At 38.8% G+C, this 13,484-nt stretch overlaps 1 protein-coding gene across 18 annotated transcripts in view; it reads left to right on the top strand.

Annotated features, from left to right (window-relative positions):
* Window positions 1-13,484, top strand: part of CCDC158 (coiled-coil domain containing 158) — a 101,526-nt gene that overhangs the window by 24,953 nt on the left and 63,089 nt on the right. For 15 of the 18 annotated variants that reach the window (XM_081795534.1, XM_081795546.1, XM_081795542.1 and 12 more), the window contains 5 exons: window positions 381-491; window positions 1,803-1,917; window positions 8,558-8,677; window positions 10,658-10,855; window positions 11,995-12,477. In XM_081795534.1, coding sequence (XP_081651660.1) covers window positions 381-491; window positions 1,803-1,917; window positions 8,558-8,677; window positions 10,658-10,855; window positions 11,995-12,477 — 1,027 coding nt within the window. The remainder of the gene's footprint in view (window positions 1-380; window positions 492-1,802; window positions 1,918-8,557; window positions 8,678-10,657; window positions 10,856-11,994; window positions 12,478-13,484) is intronic. The other 3 variants (XM_081795543.1, XM_081795544.1, XM_081795548.1) reach the window with 3 other exon arrangements.

Here is a 13,484-nt window from a genome sequence, read left to right as displayed (position 1 = left end):
TTTATGATGTAAAGCCTTTATGATTTAGTGTGAATATTTAAAAACCTGTTTTTGTATTTCTAATATTTTGGCATAAAGGACACTTCCCTAGGTGTGTCATATAATATTTAGTACTTGGAATTTATTACCATTGTAAAATTTTTTAAAAATCTGACTTCCAAAACCTAAAATGAGTAGCATATTCAAAGTCAAAACAAAATACTGAATTTGAGAGTGTTGAAAATCATTAGTTTTTTTTTTCAATATATGAAATTTATTGTCAAATTGGTTTCCATACAACACCCAGTGCTCATCCCAAAGAAAATCATTAGTTTTTAGAATAAGTAATAGTCAAACAAAATGTTTTGTATCAAATAACAAACACCACATTCTTCTTATAGGATTGAGCAGTTAATAAGTGAACATGAAATTGAAATAACAGGACTTACCGAGAAAGCTAGCAGTGCTCGAAGCCAAGCCAATAGCATCCAGAGTCAACTGGAAATCATTCAGTATGTGTGTCCTGGTGGTTTGAAATTGGTAGCCATTTATCTTCATTTTAGAGATACTATTTCATTTATGTTGTGTCCTAAAATCTTTTAAACTTTGCTTACAGATTCCATAAGAAAGTAAAACTTTTCTAACATTTAAATGAATTGAGAAGATTACTTAAATGATAATGTCGTATGACCATCTAAGCAGTGTTATTTGTGGGGCGCCTGGGTGGCTCAATTGTTGAGCATCCAATTTCGGCTCAGGTCATGATCTCGCGGTTCGTGGGTTCGAGCCCTGCGTCGGGCTCTGTGCTGACAGCTCAGAGCCTGGAGCCTGCTTTGGATTCTGTGTCTGTCTGTCTGTCTCTCTCCCCCTCCACACTCACACTTTGTCTTTCTCTCTCTCTCTGTCAAAAATAAATATTAAAAAAAATTGTCTAAAAAAAAGGAATATTGCAAGTATTTAGGACTCTTGGAATTGGATGTCTTAAATATTGTTCATATCTCAACTGATAAGACCAATCAAACACACTCACACTATGTGTGTATATATACTTACGTATATATTTATATGTATACATATAAATAACTTTATAATTTGAGGTTATGTATTAGAAGTTTTTCTAGGGACTTTTTTTTTTTTTTTCGTTTTTTATTTATTTTTGGGACAGAGAGAGACAGAGCATGAACAGGGGAGGGGCAGAGAGAGAGGGAGACACAGAATCGGAAACAGGCTCCAGGCTCCGAGCCATCAGCCAGAGCCTGACGCGGGGCTCGAACTCACGGACCGCGAGATCGTGACCTGGCTGAAGTCGGACGCTTAACCGACTGCGCCACCCAGGCGCCCCTCTAGGGACATTTTTAATCACATATAAAAATAGAGAGAAAATAGTATGCATGAACTCGTATATACACCATCTAGCTTCAACACTTAACAACATTGTTGAGCTGAAGCTTTTAGGAAGCAATTTTGGAAAATAAAAGACTTTGGGGGAGCCTGGGTGGCTCAGTTGGTTGAGCATCCAACTTCAGCTTGGTCATGATCTTACAGTTCGCCCTGCATCGGGCTCTGTGCTGACAGCTCAGAGCCTGGAGCCTTCTTCAGATTCTGTATCTCTGTCTCTGTCCCTGCCCCACTTGTACTCTCTGTTTCTCAAAAATGGATGAGTGAACATTAAAAACAAAAACAAAGAAACAAAAACAGACTTTTGGCCTAGCAATGCCATATAAAGGAACTAGTGGAAGTATCTAAATGCTAGAGTATTCTTAGATATCACACTTAGTCTCAGTTTGCTGTTTGCTTTTATTCTCCTTTTAAACCCTTCTTAGAGAACAAGCAAGAAACCAAAATTCAATGTATATGCGTCAACTCAGTGATCTGGAATCTACTGTTTCTCAGCTACGTTCTGAATTAAGGGAAGCCAAAAGGCTGTATGAAGACAAGGTGAGATCAGATTTTGCTGCTCTTACCACAGACTATTATACACAGATTTAATTACACATTTTTAAATAGTTTATTTGAAAATGAGGAATCAAAGTAATATCAAATTAAAAGCAGTTTTTAAGATGGAGTAGGGGGATGCCAAATATCTATATGTTAAATTGTAAACAAGTTTAATTTAACTTGTTTGCTCAAATTAATTCATTTCTGGAAAAAGAAAGTTTTGCACACTTACAAGTAAGTTTCTAGAAACGTAAGTTAAAAATAAGACCACTTAAATTATTTTTACAAGGCTTAGTTTTAACAAGTATTCTGGTACCAAGTGGTCCCCCCCTACTACTTTAGGGGCCTACCTCCTAGGTTTTATACTTCAACTCCTAGTTATTAATCATCGTGTAGCTAGCAAACCAAATTAATAAGATTAGTCTAAATAAAAAATAATTAGGAAGATAAATCATCTTTCATCATACAATTCCTTTTAAAAGCAGATATTAATGAATATTTGATTTTCTGGGGGTTTTTTGTTCTCTCACTTTCCATAGCTAAAGACAAGGTATTCACTATCATTACCAACCATTTATCCAGAGCTTATGCTTGTGTTAATCTCAGGCATTTGTAAAGCAGTGTCAGAGACCCTAAAAAATAAGCAAAGAGCTACCATCCAGAGGAGCTCATGTTCTTTATTGCATGTGAGAAAGGCAACCAACTATACATGCCTGTTTGCCGGCAACAGTCCAGTCTGCACCTGCTATCCCAGTGTCCTGTTTTGTGAATACCACCTTTCATCTCCAAATTGTCCCAGTTTCGCCAAAAAGTCATCCTACCTCGTAAGAGAGCCTCCAGTTCTAACCGTTGCTTTTAGCTGATTTCTCACACCTTAGGTGATGGGGAAGAAATAGAATATAAGGAAGCTGCCAGATTTCCCCTAAAATATAGCCCAATTCTACGGGGTAACAGTACCAGAAAAACACTTCACATGGGAAGAAGCAGTTGAATATCGCAGCACTAATTCTTTTTTTTTTTAAATATATGAAATTTATTGTCAGATTGGTTTCCATACAATACCCAGTGCTCATCCCAAAAGATGCCCTCTTCAATACCCATCGCCCACCCTCCCCACCCTCCCACCCCCCATCAGCCCTCAGTTTGTTCTCAGTTTTTAAGGGTCTCTTATGCTTTGGCTCTCTCCCACTCTAACCTCTCTTTTTTTTTTTTCCCTTCCCCTCCCCCATGGGTTCCTGTTAAGTTTCTCAGGATCCACATAAGAGTGAAAACATATGGTATCTGTCTTTCTCTGTATGGCTTATTTCACTTAGCATCACACTCTCCAGTTCCATCCACGTTGCTACAAAGGGCCACATTTCATTCTTTCTCATTGCCACGTAGTACTCCATTGTGTATATAAACCACAATTTCTTTATCCATTCATCAGTTGATGGACATTTAGGCTCTTTCCACAATTTGGCTATTGTTGAGAGTGCTGCTATAAACATTGGGGTACAAGTGCCCCTATGCATCAGCACTCCTGTATCCCTTGGGTAAATTCCTAGCAGGGCTACTGCTGGGTCATAGGGTATATCTATTTTTAATTTTTTGAGGAACCTCCACACTGTTTTCCAGAGCGGCGCAGCACTAATTCTTCCAGACATTTGCCCTCCTATGGGCAGCCCCTCATTTAATTACCGCTGTCACCCCTGTGCTGGCCACAGGAGGGGGCTGTTCCTCCTTGGTTCTCGAGTGGAGTGCAAGCACAGAATGTAATACCGTGACCTTCATTCCCTGTGGCACAGTCAAAATAAGAATGGAAAATTTAGACATGACTTCGCTAAATTCTAAAACAATACAGAGTAACATGATACTATATAATCTTAGTTATGAGATTTAGATGCTCTTATAGCCTTGGCTTTTAAACAATTGTTGATCACTACCCACAGTAAGAAATAGCTTACCTTATGATCTATCTACTACACACATACTAACTGAAGCAACTTTCACTGAACAGTATTTACCCCGGTTACATGTGATGCTGGCTCTTCTCTGTTCTCTTCAGATGCTGATATTTTTACTCACTAAGTTGATACCATGATTCACTGGCCCCCTTGCAGTTTGAATAACACTGCCTTACTAGACTGCATGCTTAACTCTTAGCCAAAATCCTTGTGTCAAGGTCATTTCAACCACTGCCACTTAAGAGTAGCCTTCAGGAATCTTGGACTGCTTAGAGGCTAAACCAACAAACAGAAGCCTAGAGAGAAATGTTTGTTTTTTTCTGCTTCTCTGAGCCCTGCTTTTTGTGTTCTAGTTTCTTTTCTCAAAGTGAGCTTTTCCCCTGAAGATTGATAGCAGGAATGTCCACCCCTTTCTGGGCAAACCAAGCCTGCATGAAAGGTCTTGATGTCGCCTTGCAGGATGGGCCTGCTTTCAGCACAGCATGGGGCAGAAAGAGGCTCTAGTACTTGGTCTGGTGGAGGCAGGCACATTGGCAGAAGTGAGCCCGGAAAGTCCCAGCAGTGAGAGACTAGATGGGAGAGCTGTTGTGTTATAGCCCAATCCACTGACTGATACTCAGCACAACTCAACCCATTTTGAACAGATTGAATATTCATTGACAAGAGTTTAAAGAGTTTATTGACAAACTCTTTGAAAAGCTGTGAAGTACTAAGCAAAACTCAACTTACTTGTGTCTCCTTACATAATTTGAAAGTGCTATATGTAGCTTTCCATTGTAACGGAAAAATGTTGCTTGGAAAAATTACCCCTCCATAAGCTATCACCCATTGTTTGCTAATTCACGTACAGTCTGTATACAGCACCATACTTATCAACTCTAAATTTCAGCATGGTGAGAAATTTAGTTACATATAAAGAATACAAAATAGTTTATGAATTTTTATAAATATTTATCTCTTTGGCATCGTAGAAGCATAAGCATCCTGATGAATGACTGTAGACTTTTTCATATGAATGCTTTGAGGCCATATAGATATACAATGATACATATAGTAGAAGGTTAGAATAGTTATCTTATTTTGCCCTAATGTAAACAGTGGAGTGCTAATAATGTTGTTAGCCTTAAGCAGTCAACATTGAATAGAAAGAAGGGTGTATGTATTAGCTTAGCTACTTTTAATCCAGATCACTGAGATTCATAACATGTTGAACCTGTGGAGTTGGTACCTAGATGGTGGTTAACTGGGCTCTCTTAATAGTAACTCCCTTTAGTCAGGGAACACTGACAGAGGATTATCTGTCATCTTACTATAGAGTTGAATATACTTTGGCCTGAAATGTCATCAGTACATGGTGCAACTGAGCAGGAGAGATCAAGCTAATTAACAGAAGGATTTCATTTTGGGGGCCCTGAAAAATTCTATTGTTATGAAATGTTTTTGTTGTAATGAATTGAATACAAAATCTAAAAACCACAAATTTTTCTGTTTAATTTTTTTCATTGTCATGTACCTTGACTCTACATTGCTAAAGCCTTTGAGAACTTTAAAATCTATTTTCTACTGCTCGTGTGAACATTTTAGTATACACTATCCAAATAACAATAAGGTAAAAAAGCCAAAGAGAATAATACGTAAAAACTATGATTAAAAGTGAGATTTGTGTGAAAAGAAACATGAGTGTGCTGATACCACGCATCAACATATTTTATGAGAGACAGTATTAGTGTTTTCTCCTGAGGTCAGATTCCTTCAGAAAAAAAAATCTTTATTATTTAAAAAAAAATGATGATGTGATAGGTCTGAACCAAACTTTTCTAACTAAAAAACATAAATTGAGAGAAGACTCGCTAGGGCCGTGTGTCTCTTCAGAATAACAGAAGTATTCTCATATTGATGAAAATAGAAACTGTATTTCAAAGAAAATTGTAGATGTAGTTTTTATAGCTTGCATAAGTGTTCTACTGTAATGCTTTTTTTCTATTCTTCTCTTTCCATTTTAGGAGAGCCTCCAGAATCCCCCTTTACGAATTTGGACCAGTAGAAGCTGTCACTATTGGCTCTGTAGATTTGGCTTTACTCTTAACTTTCGCTTTTTGACAACAAAAATATCTCATGATCTTGACTCTAAGTTTATTTTTTCCTACTCTGAAAGCATTTGGGGCTGAATTTCGTACTCAAAAAGTAAAGATTTAGTAGCACTGGCTGGAGCTCTGTACCGTGCAGGAAGATTCTGTGCAAACATCTTTGCATAGTTCTGCCCATGCACCTCCGTGCTGACCTGCAGCGTCCCTCATTACCCAACATCTGTGCCGTCTTTGAGCACAGAACACAAAAGATACAATTTGGTGTGATTGGTAACATCTCTAAAATTACTGTAAAGATTCGAGTGAGATCCAAGTATTTGTCCAGTGATCTAAAACAAAAAGTAGATTCATAGATGGTGAAAGGGAAAACCAGTGCTGCTATGGAAAAAGAAAAGAAAAAGAAAAAACCTTTGATATATCTCAGATGTCAGTAAATATTTATTCTGGACATTTCAAAAGGCTTTGAGGTGTTTTGTACAGCTGTTTGTATCAGCTCAGCTGCTACGTCAGTGGTTTTCCCTTTCACTCTCCATTTATCTTTGTGATTGATTAACTAACATAAATATTTTTATTCTAAAAAGTGAAAGGTAAAAGCAGAGCTATAGCAGCTGAGTCAGTACTGACAAGTACAAAACCAATGTTCCTGCAGGGGTCTGGAGGAACTTCTGATGCTCAGTAGACTTAGACGAAAGAGAAGACTTGGCTCTTTTCTTTTTCTTTGTTCCTTTCTTCCTTTTCTATTTAAAAATGTGGCCTCATAGATTTTCACCATCTAGTTTGATGTTATCAAGTGGTCATCCAGAACTTTTTTTTTTTAATGACAACAGACAAAATAGCAAGTCTTAATTTAAGCTTTTAAAGCACATCTACAAATACTTTGCTCAAAGAGAAAATAGTTTTATGCCAAACTCAGACTAGAAAATGTTTGTTTTAGTCATATGAGCAACTCTTCAAGTTGAAACTGTTCACGTTGAAACTGTTCTTATTAAATGTATAGCTCAAAATATGGTTTCTTTGACCATACTTTGTTTCCAAAGACAGGTGGAAATTATAGAATTTCAGCTCTATTAATACTGTTCTTCTCGTGCAAAAAAAAAAAAAAAGCATTTGAAAGATCTTCTAGATTACTTTTTTCAAATTATAGATGAAAAAAATTGAGACTCAGAGAGGTTATGTGACAGCACCTCTACCAGAACCTAAGGTGTTTGGCTCTTAGCCTGATCATGTTGCCTCTCTGATTATATTTGTCCACCCACATAAAAGTTTGCGGGCTTTTCCGTAAGTATTCCTAATGCCATTACTAAGTGTGTGCTGACTTAGTCTTTCCCAATAATAATAGAACTCAAGGGATCATATCAACTGACACTGTTCATCCATTTTCCTTAGGAAGCTACTCATGCCACAGACGTGGAGTTGTTGTATGGCTTTTTTCCATATATGCCTCCAAAGGAGTGCCAGAGTGCAAGAATTTCCTTTATAGGATTAGTAGAACCTATTAACACATTTCTGCTGTAGCCTAATGTTTTATGTATATTTCATTCTTGTGAAATACTTGTTTATATCTAACATACAGTCAAATGTAAAGCCAGTTTTAAAATATATCCGAGGCAAATATTAAAATGTATATTCCAATCCTTGCGGGCTCTGATTCTACTCTGTAGGCAAATGTGAAACTGTTTGATGAGCCTATATAATCTACTTTTTTAAAGGTATATGATTCTGTATATACAGAAAGGTATATAAATTCTGTGTATTCATACTTAGCATTTATCAAAGAGGTAGTTGCATATATGTGTGTTCATATAAGCACTAAGTATGTGTTGAATTAATAAATGAAGATCTTAAATGAACCTGGTCCAGGTAAAAATAGAGACTCATCAAGAAAAAATTACTCTTGCTCATATATTCTCGAAGAAATTTTAATCACAGTTCATTATCCAAACCGATAAGTTTTATTCTTGACATAATAAATCTGGAAGCCTATTGAATAGATGCCTTAGAAGTAAGAAGGAATATGTAGCATTTATGCAGATACCAGGGATTTCTTTTTACTGGTTGTGGAAGTAGTATTTTAGTGATAACACTAAGTAGCAACATGGTCCCGTTATTTTAATATCTCAATACCTAAATTATGAATTTGTGTGGCTCAGCTAAAATCCAAACCTGGAGTCTCCATTGTCTGAGATCTTAACCTCAGCCTACCTTGCATATTCGATGCCTTTTATTATTGAAACTCTGATACCCTAAAACAAAATAACTCTTCTGCCTATAATGCATGTCATTTGTGTGGGCTGTATACAATGTTATTTATCCCACACCAAATTTCCTTAAGTACCAAATGACAGAACACATACTCAAAGGAGACAAACCTTGAATGGTGTGAAAAAGAGAGATTACAAACAGTGCCCATATCTAATAGCATCAAATATTTCATTTTGGCTAATTTCCCTCTTACAATTCTACATAGATCTTAAGTTTAGAAAACTTTGCAAAACATATCATAGTAAGCTTTTATTTTTGCCCCCAAAATAATACCGTTTTCCAAAGACTGTATTTATTGTATATTCCCCACTAACATAGTCAGATTGATTTCTGCTTTCCTTCTAGATAGAAGAGCTCGAAAAGCAGTTAGTCCTTGCCAACTCTGAGCTAACTGAGGCACGGACAGAACGTGATCAGTTCAGTCAGGAATCAGGAAATTTGGACGATCAGCTTCAAAAGCTGTTGGTAAGACTATGCTCTAAATATGAATGAGATTAATTCTAGGAAGTTTCTCACCAAAATGTTTCATAAAACTGGTTTTATTTATAAAATTACAAATTTTACAAAACATTTGCGCATACATACACAACAGAATATCTTGACATTATTCAAGTTTTGAATATAAATGTTCTAAACTTTACCTATTTTGTTTTCCTTAAGCAGAACTGTTAAAGCTTATAAATTAGGTGAAGCTAGTCTTCAGTTGACCCATCTTTCAATTAGATAAATGTGTTCTACTAAACCGAGGTAGTATGGAGTGTTTGTTTTCAAGCCAAATAACATTCAAAACACAGACGTGTGTACAGAACATTTGAATGGAAGTTGAGGTTAAAAAAAATTATTTTAAAGAAAGGAAATAGGATCCCAATAGTAGTGAAGCAACCTGTGCCCTCTGTCAGAGGTACTGTAGGGTAAGAAATTTAGGAAAGGAGATGTTTGGTATTCCTATATGTGATATTGGCAGTACAGTAGAATACACTTCTCACTCCCAGACCCCTCTGTAGGGTGTAGTGCCCTCTGCTGGTGGAGCCATCCTTCATAGGCTGACACGGGGTTTGAGGAGCAAAACGTTAAAGGTAGAGCCGGCAGCTGTGTGTGACCAGCTCCAAACCTTGGGATAGTCCTTCACATCTTTCCCTCCTATTGCGTGTGTCCCCAAGTCCTCAGATCTAATTTGAAAATCTTTCAGATTGTTTGAAAGACCTTGAAAACCCTCCCCTCCTTTTCATTCTTACCACCACTACCCCTTGGTTTAAGCCCCTCATTTAACCTGGAGCAGGGCAACGTCTCCTTACTAGGGTTCCTACCTCCAGTTTTCCCCCTCTTCGGTCTGGCCTGTAAAGTGCTGCCATACTCATCTTCTAAAATATCACTCTGATTATGTCATTATGACTCCAAAATTATTTTCCCCATAAAAGTCAGACTCTATCTATACCTTTCAAAACTGTTCATAATCTGGCCACAGCTTACCTTTCTGATCCTTTCTCTCTACATGCCCCCAGTACTCCAATCAAATCACACATCCACCTTTCCAGTCCCTTCTTCCTGATCTCTGCATTTCCAAGCTGGTCATAAGGTCCGACTCAAATGCCTTCTTGAAGAATTTTGATCTCCTCAGTGATTTCTTTCTGTTTTTGCTTAGCTGGGTCTCTCTTTTTAAATTATTTATTTTAGAGAGAGAGAGTGAGCAGGGTGGGGGGGGGAGGAACAGAGAGAGGGGGTCAGAGGATCAGAGAGAGAGGGGCTCTGACAGCACAGAGCCCAAAATGGGGCTTGAACTCATGAACCAGGAGATCATGACCTGAGCTGAAGTCGGATGCTTAACTGAGCCACCAGGTGCCCTGCTTAGCTGTGTCTCTTTAATGACAAACCACTTCCAGTTTTTTGTGTCTGTGTCTTACTTTTTCCTTTGTCTTTGTTTCTCCCATTATATTGAGTGTTCGCTGTCAGTAAACACTATGTATTTTTTTTTAGCTGTGGAAGAGGAACAGAATTCTGTTCATAGCCAACTGCTACTCCCCTCTCAGTACCAAACACTGTTCTGCCATTTCTGAAACAGTTAACCAAAGACTGTTGCTATTCTTTCAAGCTTTTGAACATTTCTTTATTACAGGAGCACACTTGGTGTGAGGCATAATGCCTTTGCTAGAAAACCCAAACCTTAAAAACAGGACAACTTTAAAAATCTACTGTGTTCTCCTTTTAGTTTTATACTATTTGGGGACTAGTCCATTGAGATTTACTTGCGGTGCTAGAAATTACAAGTAAGCGAACTGCTACCATGTTCTTCTAGGAAGTAGTTGTTCTTAAGCCATTAAAAAAAATAAGATTCCACAACCAGAGGCTTCTCAAATTATATAAAAATTCCAAAGATGATATAAGGAAAATAAGAGTTTTTCTTGAATTATTTAATACAAATCGGGGGACACACCTCACTTCTTGTAGGCTGATCTGCATAAAAGAGAGAAGGAGCTGAGTCTGGAGAAGGAGCAGAATAAGCGGCTGTGGGACCGGGACACGGGCAACAGCATCACCATTGACCACCTGCGGCGGGAGCTGGATGATAGGAACATGGAGTTGCAGCGCCTGGAAGCCCTCCTCAAGGCCATGAAGAGCGAGTGTCAGGGCCAGATGGAGCGGCAGGTCAGGCACAGCCCGGGATGGCTTCCCCAGGCTCTTCTCAGGGAAAAATGTGTGTTGGTAGAGCCTTAAAAAAAAAAAAAAAAAGCATGGGCCTAGGAACAGCTCTGAAATAGAGCTATGGATTCTTTGAGCAAGTCATAAAAACCCGTTGCTTATTTCTATATTTTTGACCACTGATTAAATTAAAATGTTAAGCTTTATCTCCTTTTCATTCATTGTTGACTAATGAAATTCCCATCCAGTTGCCTTTTTATTTTCACGTACACATTGGCAACCTAATAGTTGCTTATGTCAGAAAAGCATCAAACCATAGGGACATCTAAGGAACAGCAGGGTTGAAGGTTTCCGTCATGTTTTCTGGTTTTGGTTTTCCCCCAAACTGATTGGTGCGCGAGATGTATCAAGACTGATAGATGCACAAGATGGTTGCACTGCATTTCAGTGCAGCAGTAACAAAACGTTGAATGCTTTATTAACAGCACCATACCTTTGGTACCGAAGGGACATGGTTCCAGGGCCACTTATTGCCACAGAGACATAAAAAGCATCCCACAAAAGACTAAGTTCCCCCAAATGTGAAAGCAAACCAAAGAGACCAGTCTTGGCTTAAAATCCAGGCAAAGCCATTTTCCTACTCTTTGGCCCAAGCTGGGCAAGAAGAAAGGTGACAGGAGACACTGGGAGGTAGATTCTTAACTCTTTTCCAAACAAGACCTGAGAAGGTAAGTGCATGTTGCATACAGGCTGTTACTCACTTTTCCCTCGGGTAGAATTAAGGGGCACATTGGAGGGAAATCGTGAGGAAGGGCAGTTATCATCCTACCATGCTTCCCCCTATCGCCAGTGTTATCCTAAGTTAAATTGTTACAGAAAACATCCTCAGAGGAAACTTCCCAAGCTCCCACACTAGAAAGCCATTCTGGAGGAGCACTGTTACCTAATGAAGTTCTCTCCACCTTGGTCTCATTAACTGTATTTGGTCTGTGGCCTGTACGGAGTTCTGGCAGCAAAACGATTTGAGTTAGTCTAAGTAGATATTATCTGAGCCATGATTTCATGTTTGTGAGCTAGCTTGTTATATCTCTTGAGGGTGCCTCTACCTATCTGCCCAAATCCATGAAATTTTCTTTAACAATCAGATGGCGGCAATTCAGGGAAAGAACGAAAGTCTAGAAAAAGTGTCCTCCCTGACTGCTCAGCTTGAATCCACCAAAGAGATGCTCCGAAAAGTGGTCGAAGAGTTGACCGCCAAGAAAATGACCCTGGAGAGCTCAGAGAGGACCGTCTCGGACCTGACAGCTTCCCTCCAGGAAAAAGAGAGAGCCATCGAGGCTACCAATTCAGAGATCACAAAGCTGCGCTCCCGGGTGGACTTGAAATTGCAGGAGCTGCAGCACCTGAAGATGGAGGGAGATCACCTCAGAAACGTGCAGACGGAGTGTGAGGCCCTCAGGCTCCAGATGGCAGAGAAGGACAAGGTGATCGAGATTTTGCGACAGCAGATCGAAAACATGACACAGCTGGTTGGCCAGCATGGACGAACAGCTGGTGCCATGCAAGTGGAAAAGGCTCAGCTCGAAAAGGAGATCAATGATAGGAGACTGGAGCTACAGGAATTCAAGGTCTGTAGAGATTTTTTTGTGGCTTAGCTTCTGAAATAGCTTTCCCCTCATTAAGGAAGTTTGACTCAAGTCACTGAGGAGGGGCTCTGTGAAGAGGGCCTGTGAACCCTCTGAGCTTGTTTGAAACTAATTGTGTCTGAGTGCATCTGTGTGTTTTTGTGAGAAAGGATCCATACTTTTATTAGATTCCAGAAGGAGTGGGTGGCCCCAAACTGGTTCAGGACTACTGATACAAAAGAGAAAAAAAATCGGAAAATCCAGGTTCCTCTTGAAGCCATTTCCGATCCCACAGTTTGAAGTATTTTCTCCCTCTTCAGATAGACCCATCTTTGAATCCCATCTCTCACCACTCAATGACTATAAAACACTGCATTGTTCACTAAATCTTGGCCTCCATATCTGTAAAAAAAAAAAAGAACAGCTAACATATTTTGTAATATGAGTTTCAGTTGTGCAATATAGTGATTCAGCACTTCCATACATCACCCAATGCCCATCACACCAAGTGCCCTCCTTAATCCCCATCACCCATTTAACCATCCCCCTCATCTGCCTCCCCTCTGGTAACCATCAGTTTGTCCCCATACTTAAGAGTCTGTTCTTGCTTTGTCTTTCTCTCTCTCTCTTTTTCCCCCCTTTCTTTTGTCAGATTCCACATATGAGGGAAGTCAATATCTGTCTTTCTCTGACTGATTATTTTGCTTAGTGTGTAATACTTTCTAGCTTCATCCATGTCATTGCAAAATGGCAAGATTTCATTCTTTTTATGTCTGAGTAATATTCCATTGTATGTATATTTCACATTTCTTTATCCATTCATCAATCGATAGACACTTGGGCTGTTTCCATAACTTGGCTATTGTAGATCATGCTTCTGTAAACTTTGGGGCGCGTGTATCCCTTTGAATTAGTATTTTTGTATTCTAAATTTTTTTTTTGTTTATTTTGAGATAGAGCATGCAAGTGGGGAAGGGGCAGAGAGAGAGAGAATCCCAAACAGGCTCTGC

Source organism: Panthera onca, chromosome B1 (assembly GCF_046562875.1).
Source record: "Panthera onca isolate mPanOnc1 chromosome B1, mPanOnc1 haplotype 2, whole genome shotgun sequence".
Classification (NCBI taxonomy): domain Eukaryota; kingdom Metazoa; phylum Chordata; class Mammalia; order Carnivora; family Felidae; genus Panthera; species Panthera onca.
The sequence above is the reverse complement of the archived record's forward strand: the minus strand, read 5'-3'. Positions and strand labels throughout refer to the sequence as shown.